The sequence below is a fragment of the Thunnus thynnus genome, chromosome 22 (genome assembly GCF_963924715.1).
Source record: "Thunnus thynnus chromosome 22, fThuThy2.1, whole genome shotgun sequence".
Lineage (NCBI taxonomy): Eukaryota > Metazoa > Chordata > Actinopteri > Scombriformes > Scombridae > Thunnus > Thunnus thynnus.
The window spans coordinates 25,261,729-25,276,742 of record NC_089538.1 but is presented as its reverse complement, the minus strand read 5'-3'; the positions used below and the strand labels follow the sequence as shown (position 1 = coordinate 25,276,742).

The 15,014-nt window shown below is 38.7% G+C and overlaps 1 protein-coding gene across 3 annotated transcripts; it reads right to left on the bottom strand.

Annotated features, from left to right (window-relative positions):
- Positions 1-45: 45 nt before the first annotated feature.
- Positions 46-11,341, bottom strand: cyp17a2 (cytochrome P450, family 17, subfamily A, polypeptide 2). 3 transcript variants are annotated; one of them, XM_067580482.1, is made up of 11 exons: positions 11,081-11,341; positions 7,480-7,521; positions 7,064-7,247; positions 6,434-6,554; positions 5,314-5,452; positions 5,005-5,234; positions 4,503-4,589; positions 3,476-3,691; positions 2,510-2,679; positions 1,537-1,640; positions 46-1,182 (listed from the first exon to the last, which is right to left on the bottom strand). In XM_067580482.1, exons 3-11 carry the CDS (start codon positions 7,231-7,233, stop codon positions 917-919), a joined length of 1,503 nt encoding a protein of 500 aa, XP_067436583.1. In that variant the 5' UTR covers positions 7,234-7,247; positions 7,480-7,521; positions 11,081-11,341; the 3' UTR covers positions 46-916. The 3 variants fall into 3 exon arrangements, with proteins under 3 accessions (XP_067436583.1, XP_067436584.1, XP_067436582.1); XM_067580483.1 differs by lacking the exon at positions 11,081-11,341 and having other exon boundaries at positions 7,480-7,534; XM_067580481.1 differs by lacking the exons at positions 7,480-7,521; positions 11,081-11,341 and having other exon boundaries at positions 7,064-7,366.
- Between the last annotated feature and the right edge of the window lie 3,673 nt (positions 11,342-15,014).

Here is a 15,014-nt window from a genome sequence, read left to right as displayed (position 1 = left end):
CACATTCATCCAACAGGTGCTGATAACGAAACAAAACACCATTACTGTACGGAAAATGAATCATTATTTATTGATTAATAACTAATAGTAAAAATGTCAATTACACTTCACCAGGATTACACTTAGTAGTCTTAGAAAACTAGATATCCATTTATGAGAAAAGAAAAACATCTTGAAGTGGATAATCTTTTATTCATAAAACACTCACAAACAAACCACCTTAAACCTTTGAAACATTGTAGAATTACCAACTCACAGATTATGTCCAATTGTATGCTAATTGTAGGTGTTTAAAATCAGTTAGCATTAGCATTAGCTTGTTACTGTTAGCAAGAATTTAAGCTTCATGATGGGTTTTTTTTATTAATAAGGATTGTCTAATATAAAAATAATGTGTTCAACAGAATTTTCTTTCATCAATTGAGAAAAAAACCTCAAAAGCTATGGAAACTGCTAATGCTAATTATACGTTAGCCTACAGAAATTAGCCATATCCCAACCATCTTTTTAGTCTAGCAAACTTTGACTAACTATTCTTGATGAACTTAGCAATGTATTTTGACTTCACTTAAAGGAAAAATTAAGCACTTTTAAAAGTAACCAAGTCTGCTAAGTAACAGTATTTGATTGTAGTACTTTCGTGTAATGTAATGTTTGGATTCCGCTGCTGTTTGCAGTATTTTTATGACCATTTTTTTATTTTTATGGAACTGAAAAGAACTAGTGTCTGTTCAAGTCATTTGTTTTTGGAAAACGCTGCTATATGGAGCAGCCAGCTAACACTCGCGTGTTACAACGTTATAAAACTTTCACCAGGGAACGAGGTGAAAATAGGATTTATTTCAGTTATATTCATTTTATAATTATTGTTTTCTTTCGTAGCCTTTAGGTCAGCTATCAACCTCTCTCCCTTCTCTTATTTCGCCCCGCCCTGCCACCCCGACCTCGGAGAGACGACGACCTTATAAGGTAACGGCTGCAAGACCACGCCCAGCCGCCCCTGCAGGTTGGGCGGGGAAGCCCCGTCCGGCAGCCTGAAGCTCATTCGCTGGAGCAGAGAGGACAAGAAGAGGAACAGCTCCAGCCTGGCCAATGATTCGCCGATGCAGACCCGAGGCCCCGCCCCAAATGGTAGGAAGCAGGAGGGTGTTACCCGCTGGCCCTGGTCGTCAAGGAAACGATCTGGAGAGGCGGAAAACAGGGAGGCGGTGTGTTTAGATGCTTTTTTGAAAATTAGAATGAAGTTTATTATCAAGTAGGTTTGCACATAGAAGGAATTTCCCTGGTGTTGTGGTGCATAAAAGTCAAAATATACACAAAACTAAGTAATTGTAAATAATATAAAAAAGAAAGAATGAAACATACTACAAGTGAGAAGAAGAATGAAATGAAATGTATAAAATGTTGACCTGGAATGTGCAAATGTTCATAGTGTAAACAGTACATGCAGCGTGCAATTAATAATAGTATAAGTTAATGTAACGCACCAATCAGCTGGTAAAGTTTGTTTTGTGTGTGTATATCGGTGTGTGTTACCTGGGCTGAACAGGTCAGGTTTGTCCCAGTGTTGCGGGTCGTGATGAATCGACCACATGTTGACCAAAACACGAGTCCCACGACTGACAGAGTGACCTCCAATACTGCAGGAGAGAGAAAGATTGTTTCATTAATCTAGGCTAACATTTATGTATTTACTCTTTTTTATTATGTGGCGTTTTATCTTTTTTACTTTTAATTTTGTAGTTGGACGTGACTTTGGCTTGAATGGGTTAACGTGTTTGACGTAGGATCAGTTCTGTTAGTGTTACATGAACATTATGCAGTGGTGGAAGAAGTACTCAGATACTTTACTGCAGTAAAAGTAAAAATACTTCATTACAAGTAAAAGTCCTGCATGAAAAAATCCTACTACAGTAAAAGTACATAAGTATTATGAGCTTGATGTAGTTAAAGTATTGCAGTAAAAGTACATAAGTATGATGAGCTTAATGTAGTTAAAGTATTGCAGTAAAAGTACATAAGTATTATGAGCTTGATGTAGTTAAAGTATTGTAGTAAAAGTACATAAGTATTATGAGCTTGATGTGGTTAAAGTATTGCAGTAAAAGTACATAAGTATTATGAGCTTGATGTAGTTAAAGTATTGCAGTAAAAGTACATAAGTATTATGAGCTTGATGTAGTTAAAGTATTGCAGTAAAAGTACATAAGTATTATGAGCTTGATGTAGTTAAAGTATTGCAGTAAAAGTAGTGGTTTGGTCCCTCTGACTGATATATTATTATATATGACATCATTAGATTATTAATAGTGAAGCATCAGTGTTAGAGCAGCATGTTACTGTTGTAGCTGCTGGAGGTGGAGCTAGTTTACACTACTTTATATACAGTTAGCTAGTTTAGTCCAGTGGTTCCCAACCTAGGGGTCGGGCCCTCCAAAGGGTCTGCATGTATATATTTCACATGTATATAATATTGTTGTGTATAAAAAGTATTTAAGTGTAGGCCTACCTGCTGTCGGTCATGGCGGTGTGTGGGATCAGGACTGGGCTGACTGGTCGGATCCTCATGCCCTCATTGATGACACAGTCCAGGTACGGCAGCTGACCGCGGTCCGACACGCACACCGCTCGCTCGCCGCCCACATACTCGTCCAGCTCCTTCTGCACACGCTCCTGGACCTGGAAGGGGGGCGGAGCACAGAGTGGCCGCCACATTCAAACGATGACTGTTCATCATCAAGACCTACAGAAGCATGTTGCATTCACTGGAGACCTTTTCTCATAATAACAAGATGTGTCACTCAGTTATGAAATTGTTTTCTTGTAATTATGAAATTTTCTTCTCGTAATTGCAAGATTGGAGTTTTGTACCACAGAACTATCTCATAAAGGGGTCGGTATGCTTCATCCAAAGTGCTTATTGGACAGTCAAACAGCATCTGAAACTTCCTTTTTATAACAAAAAATCATGAAGTATTTTATGGTTTTATATTTCTTTCTCTGATTTATACTGTAAATACATTTAGTGATAGCAGTAGTTTATAAATACCAGAGAAAAAAACCTGACATACTGTATATTTATTATAATTTATTACATATTTTAAATTTACAGTATATATTTGTAGTCTTTCTAACATTGAAATATTTGTAATTTTAGATGGTTTATATGTGTGTGAATAAATTGTTTATGTGTATTTGCATTTTGAATTTACCTGAATTGATATATATAAACTTATATTACATACTGTATAAAATACACGTGTATAAATTGCAGGAATACTTTTAGAAAGTGGGGAAATTTTGGAAAGTAAAGACATATTTAAAAAGTGCGGAGGAAGTATTTTGAATTTATTTGAATTTAAGTATATATAAATGTACAAAGTTTTGTTTTGTGGCTGGTGACCTTAATATCTGACATCAAATGTGACTGAACTAGCAGCATAAATACCAGTATTGTTATTATCAGTGTGTTTACCTCTGGATGGTGCAGCAGGTAGGCCAGGATCCACAGCAGCGTGGTGGACGTTGTCTCCACTCCGGCTCCAAAAGCCTCAGCCGCTATCATCAAGACATGGTCGTCTGTGATCCCTTCATCCTCCGACTCAGACGACCTCTGACCCCGCCCACTGCCCGTCTGACCCTTTAGCAGGGCATCTAGAAGGTCACGGGGGTCACCTTCGCTGAGCGATGCCTGGATGGAGGGAGAGAAGTTTATCTTACTGGTTTGGAGGTTTTACAAACAAGAGTTTATGCTTCTGTTAGAGGTCAAATTAAATGTACATTTTCACAAAAATTGTAACAGCAAAAGGGAGATTTCTTTGTAGCCCCTAAAGTCCAGAAAGATTTTATAAACTGTGAAGAAACATGTTTGTCTAATCTCCCCTTGATTAGATCAACATTAAGTCAAGTCAATATCTTCAACAATTTAATTAAAGATGAATTGTGCTACCTGTGATCACCACTAGAGGGCGGATATGTACGTTGTTTTTCTCCAGTTAGACATTCATATTTGCAACACATCTACTACGACTTAAACAGAGTTTACAGAACAAAGAAAGAAAACTAGAGACGTGATGCTGTGGCGGCTCCACATGTGCATTTATTCAGAACTAATTTGTACAATCAACACAATACAAATGCAAATAAATAAATGTTATACATTGTATGTTAAATATAAATTGTACAACAAAAACTACAAAAAACATAATGACCTGTCTGCCCAGCTCTTTGGTCCAGAGAGAGATATCTTTTCATAAAATTCATGATCTCCAGAGGTTCAATCTTAATTATTTAGTTGTTATTCTTTGACTTTTCCTCTAGATTTTAAGTTCCACTACTGGTGACGCTCTAAGAAAAGCTGAATCATCAGGATGTTGTTTGTTGTGTCAGATTGTGGTTGTTGGTGAACATGGCGCCATCTGCTGGTCTATCACATGTTTCTATATGTGAAAACTAATCCAGTGTCATCACAGAGAGTTCAAAGCATTCTGTGTACACGTTACCTTATGCTCCTCCAGTTTACGCGTCAGCAGTCGGTCTCTGACAGTGATACACTCCTTCAGCTTACTGAGAGATTCGTTAGGAAAGACCTGAAGGACAGAAACAGACTGCTAGTGTCTGTTTTTAAATGTGTGTGCTCTGTACTTCTATCTTTGTAAGGACCAATTTCAGTTTTGTACCTTGAGAGTGAGACCATTTCTGAAAAATAGGGACATTTATGAATGAAGACATTTTAGAAAAGTGAGGACATTTTGGGAAGAAAAAATATTTTTGGGAAGTGAGGACATTTTACAAACTGAGGACATGTTTATAAAGTGAGGACATTTCTTAACATTGGTGGCATTTTAGGAAAGACAGAAAATTTTTGAAAAGTGAGGTCATGTTGGGGAAGTGAGGACATTTTTGATACATTTTTTATTGCTTGTCTTCATCTCTTCAAATGACTGTTTCAGGTTTAAAGCTTATTTTAGGGTTAAGTTTAAAATTAAGTTCAGGTTAGCGTACCTTCATCCAGGGGTAGATGTCAACCAGTCCTCCCCTGGCGATCGTCTGCACAATGCCGTCGTTATATCGGATCACCTCCTGCAGCTCAGCATCACCGCGGCGATAGGTGGCGCTGAACACCAGCGTGCACACAACGTTGGTGACGGCTCTGGTCACCGCAGGAGATGGGTCGAGGCCACGCCCCCCACTGGACAATAGCTCAGCACACAGGCTGTCCACCGAGGACAGAACTGAGGAGAGAATAGGAGGATAGGCTATGAAGGGATGAATAGCAAAAGAATTTAAAAACGGATGGATGGAGATGACTACCAATGTCCTGCAGTCGGCTGGTTCCTTCTCCAAACAGAGTGAAGGAGTTGTGGACGAGGCGGCGATGTGACTTCCAGAGAGGAGAGTAGTCTGAAAATGCAATGTCTTTACCTCCTCTGGTCAACAGGTTGGTGGTCACCTGCAGAGGAACAAATGAAAGAGGAAGGAGAAGTTTCTTCACATTTACACTGAGATGCTTTACAAAGTGAACTTCAGCATGTTGTCCAATGATTGTAAAAATGCCAGAATGCTGTCATATGTTCAAAAAACCTGATGTTTCATGTCATTTATAGCTACTTATGCCAGAGTCATTTAAAACAAATTTTATGTCAGTGCCAATAAGATCTGAGTTTTGGTACTGATACCAAAAAAAGGCCCTCTCTAGAGCCAGTGTTAGGTTTGTCCGTTCTGGGCTACTGTAGAAACATGGAGGTGCAACATGACAGCTCCATGGAAGAGGACCCACTCCCTCTGTTGTATAAAGGGCTCATTTTAAGGTAAGGAACACACAACAGTTCTTAGTTTCAAGTGATTATACACTAATTAAAACATAATTATGAATATTATTTTCCATTTTTGCCAAGTCTGTTCCACTAGATGTCACTAAATGAACTGGTCCATTAATTAGGGGAATAATTAACAAAATATATCAAACTGCTCAATGCATCACTGTTAAATAAAAAAAATCTAAAGTAAAGAAAATATGGTTTAAAGTGAGAAAGATTTCTGATTAGATCAGGAAATATCTGACCAAAGTAAACGAGACTAAGAGTCAGATGAAACATCGAACCAAACTTTTGATAGTTGACAGTTTTTGAAAAATGCTTTAAACACATTTTGTTCAGAACAATAGAATACTGAGTTTGATGAAATACAATATATAATCAAAACTAAAGGGTGTCACTTGTGTAAAGGTCAGTTTATAATAATCAATAGGGTTCCTCATACTGGTAGCAAGGATGTAAACAGTAAATTCAATGCAAATTACAATAATCATAGATATTTCTTGGTGTGGTTAAATGAATGAACTGACTAACATCACTGTATTTAGGCTCTGCAGCAATGAAGAGAAAATAAATGGTGAGATTTATAATGAATGTCGGTTCTGTGTATGTCTCACCATGCTGGGCCGTCCAGCGAAGTCTTTCCCTCTCTGCAGCAGAACCTCTCTGGCGTGTTGATGGTTGTTCACGACCACAGTGTAGTGAGGACCGAGGTAGAGAGCAAAGAGAGGCCCATACCTGACTCACACACGACATAAACACGAATACACTTCATAATCACTTCATGGTCACCTGATCTGCTCAGGATCAATCAATCATTTCTTCCAAACATTAACGATTTCTTCCCAACATTAACGATTTCTTCCAAACATTAACGATTTCTTCCAAACATTAAAGATTTCTTCCCAACATTAACGATTTCTTCCAAACATTAACGATTTCTTCCCAACATTTAAGATTTCTTCCAAACATTAACGATTTCTTCCCAACATTAAGGATTTCTTCCCAACATTAACGATTTCTTCCAAACATTAACGATTTCTTCCCAACATTAAGGATTTCTTCCCAACATTAACGATTTCTTCCAAACATTAACAATTTCTTCCAAACATCACCAAGTTCTTTGATAAATTGCAGAGTTGTCACAAACACATCAGCACCGTCTTTAGGAGCCTCCTGGTCTTTTCACTTCCAGTATCAGAAACAGAGACCTGCAGCCTCCTGCTGTGAGTGAGTGTTTCTCTCACCTGTGAGCCAGCTGTGTGAAGAGGAGGTGTGGAGGGAGGCCTCCTCCCAGCCAGGGGAGGCTGCCCAGGATGGGGAGCCGCGGCAGGCAGGGGATGGAGCCCCGAGCCGGGGGTTTGGTTTCAGGAATGGACTGGTGTGTAACCAGGAGCAAGATGATGACCGTGACCATGAAGATGAGAAGGACTGATGGAGAGAGAGAGGGAGGGAGAGAGAGAGGAAAGGTAAAGCTGACCATGGCTGCGATGAGATGGAGAGTAAAATGAAGAGAAGCTGAAGAGTTCTGGGTTTTAATCTCTTGCTAACGCATGCAGAGACCTTGGAGAGGTCAGAGGTAATGAGTGTGTGTTGTTGTAACTCATGTTTGTGTGTATGTGTGCTTGTGAGTGTGTGTGTGTGTTTATCTTGGTCAACCAACCTTGATGTTATCGGACTGCATGTCACTGGTTGCCATGGCAACCTGAAATGAGAGAAGGACCATGTCAGCCTGCCCTGTCCTATCAAACTGTTTGGTTTCCTTCACAACATCATGATAAACTTTAATTTAACTCTGTTCGGTATCTCAGGAGACTGAACCAAATCATCTTATAATGTGCCTCATTTCCTTATTTTAGGCTCTAAACTAACACTTAAATATAATTTTGAGGTATTTGTACTTTACTTGAGTATTTCCATGTGATGCTACTTTCTACATTTCAGAGGGAAATATTGTACTTTCTACTCCACTACATTTATTTGACAGTTTTAGTTACTTTTCAGATGAAGATTTGACACAATGGATAATATAACAAGCTTTTAAAATACAACACATTGTTAAAGATGAAACCAGTGGTTTCCAACCTTTTTGGCTTTTGACGTCTTACAAAAAGCAGTGTGTAGTCGGGGTCACATTTCACATGTCTATGAGTTGTTAACAGCTCCACCAAATAGTGATTTTTCCCTCTAAACTTCTCACATGCTTTCATTTCAATAAATGTTCAAATGATCCAATATTTCAGCAAAAATCAAAAAAAGTGATTTAAAAGATGAGACAGAGTTGGCAGCACTGGTCTCCTCAGGCACTGCAAAGGCTCTGTCCCCTTTATGTGTCAGTCTGGACCTTGGAACAACAAGAAGCGATGCATCCAATGATCTCAGGGAGTGGGACACAGGGCGATAAGAGATCTGATAGATAGCTTAAAGCGAGGCCTCTCGGGGCTTTGTAAAGCTTCATTTATACTCCCGAGTGGATGCCACCATGGATGGGTAGTAGTTCTGTTTATACTACTTTCTGGAGTCCACTTGGAGGACCCGTTCCACATATGTGCAGTAGACCAGTGTCTACAGGAAGACAGCCTAGTGGCCTCACGGACTTGTCCGCGCCGGTCTGCACAGTCAAAATAAATTGGAGGTATGTAGATGTCTGCACAGAGCCTACACCCTCTGATGATGAAATTTACGTTACGCGGACCCTTGCGGACTCGCAGGTTTGCAGCCGTGGAAAGTATAATTTCAGCCCTGTCCTATCAAACTGTTTGGTTTCCTTCACAACATCATGATAAACTTTAATTTAACTCTGTTCGGTATCTCAGGAGACTGAACCAAATCATCTTATAATGTGCCTCATTTCCTTATTTTAGGCTCTAAAATAAGACACAGACTGTATAAACTAACTGGGCAAACAGAACAGCACATTGAATAATGCTACAAACTGCTTTATTACTGCTGCGTGTTGGCACTACAAACCAAATACATGTTAGTGAAACTGAAAAATCTTTGGGGGGGTGAATGTCACCAGTGTGCAGCAGTGGTGGAAAGTATTACACTTAAATATAATTTTGAGGTATTTGTACTTTACTTGAGTATTTCCATGTGATGCTACTTTCTACATTTCAGAGGGAAATATTGTACTTTCTACTCCACTACATTTATTTGACAGCTTTAGTTACTTTTCAGATGAAGATTTGACACAATGGATAATATAACAAGCTTTTAAAATACAACACATTGTTAAAGATGAAACCAGTGGTTTCCAACCTTTTTGGCTTTTGACGTCTTACAAAAAGCAGTGTGTAGTCGGGGTCACATTTCACATGTCTATGAGTTGTTAACAGCTCCACCAAATAGTGATTTTTCCCTCTAAACTTCTCACATGCTTTCATTTCAATAAATGTTCAAATGATCCAATATTTCAGCAAAAATCAAAAAAAGTGATTTAAAAGATGAGACAGAGTTGGCAGCACTGGTCTCCTCAGGCACTGCAAAGGCTCTGTCCCCTTTATGTGTCAGTCTGGACCTTGGAACAACAAGAAGCGATGCATCCAATGATCTCAGGGAGTGGGACACAGGGCGATAAGAGATCTGATAGATAGCTTAAAGCGAGGCCTCTCGGGGCTTTGTAAAGCTTCATTTATACTCCCGAGCGGATGCCACCATGGATGGGTAGTAGTTCTGTTTATACTACTTTCTGGAGTCCACTTGGAGGACCCGTTCCACATATGTGCAGTAGACCAGTGTCTACAGGAAGACAGCCTAGTGGCCTCACGGACTTGTCCGCGCCAGTCTGCACAGTCAAAATAAATTGGAGGTATGTAGATGTCTGCACAGAGCCTACACCCTCTGATGATGAAATTTACGTTACGCGGACCCTTGCAGACTCGCAGGTTCGCAGCCGTGGAAAGTATAATTTCAGCTTAAGTAATCAATAAAATCTTAAAATCTATTCTAAAAACAACAGGTAGCCAGACATTTTCTCAGGAGACATGGACAGTGGAGTGTCTCTTTAATAACCTCTTACTGGAACAATAATTTTCACACACTATAAAAAATACATTTTGTGATTATGATCTGAGTCTTTTATAGAAGAGTTCATGTTTCCTAAAATGAAGATGGAGGTTTCCCCTTTAGTTCAATCTGGTCAGAGTGTTCTTGAGCAACATCCAGTGGATTTTTGAGCAATTTGAACTTATTTTTATTTTTATTTTTGGGGAACTCAGATGATTTTCCCCTCCCCGTTGACAGGCATGGGTTTTCATCTGGTTTGATTTTCAAAGCCTTACTGGTTGGTCAGTTTTCACTCAACAGCCACCAAACTGTGCTACCCCAAGCCACCAAATACTCACTGAATGGTGCCTTGACCCCCACTTGGCTTTTTGTTTGGAGGACTGGGAGGACTTTGTCTGGGCTGGAGGAACCATTATTGCACTACATTTAGTGTGAGTTCATATCTGAAGTTCTTGGACTGGTTGTGCTATTTTTGCACTACAGTTAGTGTGAGTTCATATCTGAAGTTCTTGGACTGGTTGTGCTATTTTTGCACCACAGTTAGTGTGAGTTCATATCTGAAGTTCTTGGACTGGTTGTGCTATTTTTGCACTACAGTTAGTGTGAGTTCATATCTGAAGTTCTTGGACTGGTTGTGCTATTTTTGCACTACAGTTAGTGTGAGTTCATATCTGAAGTTCCTTGACTGGAGATTCTTCAGTCATACAGAACATACTTCAAATGTATTTATGTTGTCCTTTTTATGTTTGGTTTTATCTCTCTATGTTTGCTATCTGTATCTCATTTCTTTATGCTGCATATATAGCTGAAATTGCAGCTATATTTTATGGTATTGTATTTTGTGAAGCACCTTGCAACTCTGGTTTTGAACGGTGATGTAGAAATAAAGTTTACTTACTTACTTACTATTGCTGCACATTACTGGGGGCTCCAAACTAAAATCTCAGTTTTAAAAAACTGCGTCAATTTTGATCATTTTTTCAAGAGTCTGACATAGGAGTGCAATGCTAAATTTGGTTCTCTTAGCGACTTTAAACACCTTTACATTAACCTCATCATTCCTGACTGTCTCATTTATTTATGTGACAGATATATAAAGTATCAGTGGCGACATATGACAGAAACTGAAGGACGCTTCTGACGCCACAATGCTCTCAACGCATCCATGCAGCTCTATTATAGAGTGTGGCTGTGATGTTTGTAACAGGTGGAGGGAACAGAAGGTGGCACAGCGCCATGGCAACAGTCTCTCTTACCTCGCCCCCACATTCTCACACACTTCCATCATCCTTGCTTCTCCATAAAGTCCCTTCACACGTCTATAAGAGAGGGGGTTTCTCTCTCTCGTCATCCATCACAGTCCACTGACGGCACAAACTGCAACCTGCTCCACTGATTGGTCACATGTTGCTAATGATTGATCTGAGACGGTCAAGTTCAACACTATTTTTGACAATTTGACCATAAACAACACGTAAGCACCACCTGAACAACAGCGTGAGACACTGTTGTAATGAGAATCCTGAAAACTGATGGTCCTTTCCAGGATGATGCAACAGAGATCCTTAAGGCTGCAGCTCCTCGGTTGGCCACTAGAGGGCGCTCAAACAAACTCTGTTTGAAATTAATGGAAAAACCTGCAACAATTATCTTTAAATTCTTGATGGGGCATACATTTTTTCTCTTCTGCTGCTTCACAAAATGTTGCTTTGATCTCCAAAGGATGGAGTCCCTCACTTTGGTTCAGACTGAAATATCTCAACATCTATTCAATGGATTGATATTTAATTTGGTTCATTCATGTTAACCTGAGGATGAATCCCTCTGACTTTTCCTCTAGTGCCACCATGAGGTTATCTCTTGTAGTTTTGATTGAAATGTGTCTATTGGATGGATTGCTGTGAAATTTGGTTCACACCTTCATGTTCCCCAGAAGATTAACTGTAATAACTTTGATCTCTTTATTTGAAGCTAATATGGGGCTTCAGTTGTCCAAATTAGGAAAACAATAAAGTGGATATCTTCTGCAGTTAAAATCTTTTTAGTATAAAATCCCCCCTTTGGTTTCTCTGTTGAGCTGCAGTAACAAAGAGGGAATTTGGCACTAAAAAAGACAAATTTTGCAAGATATTGACTTGATTTGACTAATTTGGACGGCTGAAGCTTCACATTTGCCTCCAGTAAACTTTTAAACACATTTTTGCACAGAAGGAGGACTGTAGATTTTGTCCCCCATCGCTTCCATTGTAAGGTCATTATGAAGGGATCTTCTAATGGTCAGTATGAACAGGAGGAATGATTACAGCAAGAAAAACATGTTTCACTGTTCATATGGGCTCCTGACTGTTGTTTTAATCCTGTAAATCTTCCTCTTTTGAATCTAGAAACAATTAGTTACAATTAGTTAAGAAAAACAATTACTACAATAAAAAAAATGTTTTTTGTTCAATTGTAAGTAAAATAAATAAATAACAATAAATTGTGAACCTGTCTCTTAAAATAAACAACAGAATACAACAGAGCTCCTGCTGTTGAGTCAAAACCCCCCAAAAACAATTAAAATAATGACAAAAAATTAAAAGACTGTATCCCTGACTTCATTTTACAAAACGCCTGGCCTGAATCTCCTCCCGTCTCCATGGCGACAACATCACAGCATCACAGCAGCTGAACGTTGATGTATGAGCATGAATGTCAGACGGGGGGCAGTAATATGTGATAATCTCTCTTAATTCAATTCAAAGGGGCTTTATTGGCATTGGACAGATCGAGTCAGAGCTGCACTTTCTAACAGAATATACAAAACTACACATGTAGCAGAGTCTGTCTTTAACAGTTTTTACCTTTTTTTCATTTATTTATAATTATTGTTATTATGTATATGTTTATATATGTATGTGTATATATTCTTTCAAATAAAAACTATTATTATTATTATTATTATTGCCCTTTTTTTCTCTTCAAGCACAATTAATGTATTTTTCATTACAAAATATTGTTGACATGGTTTTTTTTTAACTATAATGTTAATCATAATGTTTTATTGTTTGTATGTTAAAACTTGTACTTTTCCCTGTTTGTACTACCCTGTTCAACGTGTTGTGGCAATACTGTACTTAAATAAACCTTCTTTGAATTGAAGTGAACTGAAAATCAGACTAATACAGAAACAGAAAGAAGTTAGAATAGTGGGAAAAAACAAGTTGAAATAAGTGTAAAGGGACAGCAAGAAGATATGACGAATGACGAATCCACCAACAGATGTGACTGAAAATGACAGAATTGATGGAAGAGGAGACAACTGTTAGAAATCTTGATGTTAAAAGAAAGCAAGACAGTGATGTTAAAGGCTAACAACTAAAAACAGGGAGCAGCCATTAAGACCAGAGGAGAGCAGGAAGTGGAACAGGTTTCATCCGGCTCTGGATGAGCAGAGTGGAGACAACAGCGAATCTCAGACTTCTGATGATGACTCACAAAGCAAAGAAAGCAAAGAGTGTTTCTACAATCAACAAACAATTTGAAGGGATTGAAGATGGGAGATTATATTGCAGATAAAAGGTGTTTTCTTGTTTCTGGAAGATCACACATGTACAACAAGAAAAAAGCAGGATTCACTGACAAAGAGATCCACAGACTGAGAAAACTGAAAGTGAAGCAACATCTAAACTCTGATGATGATGCTGAATCAGTCTAAGACATTATGTCTTATCTCTACTTTATTAGTATTGTCATGTTTCTCCCATGAGTGACTTTGGTGTTACGACCATAGTCCGTCAAAAATAATAGACATAGCCACCATGATGTCACCCATTGGTTTGTGGACTCCAGTTTTGAAGCCTTGAGTTTGCATTTTGACTGTTGCTTTATTGGATTTTTAGAGCCAGAAGTGACCGTATTTGGACAAGAGGATGGAGCTGACCCTAACGCTAGCTGCTAGCTGCTAGCTTGGTTAGCATGATGCATTTACAGTCTATGGTTGATAATTGATCATTTGATTTATTGAACAGGACAGTGTGCAATATTAAGCATTAATGTTGCACTGCACCGGAGTTAGCTTGAAGCTAATTTGCATCCGTAGTCCATTATAATCAAAACATACAACAACTGTGATAATGCTAATGCTATTTTTTGCTGGCAAAAAACAGGTTTAAAACCATTAAAATGTTCTTACTGAAGGGTCTTTCAGTACAATCAAACCCTGAACAAGACTTTTTAGGCGACCAAAATGTTACAGTTAACTTTCATGAATTGAAAACACACTGAAATAGCAACGGCTACGGCTATACTCTGTGAATCAGGGGTTACGCCATGGTTACGTTACCTAACCAACGCTGTCACCGTGGTAGCGACTTGCCTGTGACGGTACCCACGTGTCACTCAAAGTGACCATGTCCTTAATTATACATAACTTTCAGGCTTAATAAAATTTAAATGGGCGAGTTATATAAAAATTCACCCCCTGTACAGTTATCAAGAAAGAGGAAATTAGCTACAGAGACCAAAACCGTTTTTTGTACCAGGCTGTAAACATGTTTATTTCTGCTGTAAAGTTGGACATTTTAACATGGGGGTCTATGGGGATTGACTCGCTTTTGGAACCAGCTTCAAGTGGCCTGAACTGCAGTTTTTGGCACTTTCATGTTGGCTGCTGCATGTTAACGACACTTAACCTCAATGGAGCAAGAGATGTGAGGAAGAGTTTATCTGAGACATTCAAATGTGAATCCTCTACAAGAAAGACATAGTGATGTTTCTAATGAGACTGAGTGGAAGACAGAACGGGGAAATAACTCTGAGTCATCTGAGTAAAAATAGTGGAGGAGTGGCTGTTCTTTTGTCCTTTCTACCACAGTCTATTAATGTAGAAGAGGTGATAGGTAGACTGCTGGTAGTGAAAACACGCCTTGAGCACTATAATATTTTGATAAATGTATACTCCTATATCAGGGTCTGAATGGTATTGAATTAAAATTGGCACTATTTTAAATGACTGTTCCTCTGAAGAGGTGTTGAGGTTTTAATTGTGCAGAAAATGATGTAGTGGATAGAAACCACACTGAACGTCATGCTGCTTCAAAACGTACAATGATTCATTTAGAAAAAAACTCAGAGTTTGGTTGATGTGTGGGGGGACAAGGGAAGGCAACATATATGGTTGCACAGCAGGGATAGAAGTAGTGGAAATTC

What these genes read in the sequence shown, in the direction of transcription:
- cyp17a2 (XM_067580481.1), bottom strand. Translation starts at nt 7,299, where the DNA reads ATGGTCAGCTTTACCTTTCCTCTCTCTCTCCCTCCCTCTCTCTCTCCA. An exon ending in CAGCCGACTGCAGGACATTG is followed by an intron (nt 5,235 to 5,313) that starts GTAGTCATCTCC and finishes TTCTCTCCTCAG; the next exon opens with TTCTGTCCTCGGTGGACAGC. An exon ending in ACCTGCTGCACCATCCAGAG is followed by an intron (nt 2,680 to 3,475) that starts GTAAACACACTG and finishes CCCCCCTTCCAG; the next exon opens with GTCCAGGAGCGTGTGCAGAA.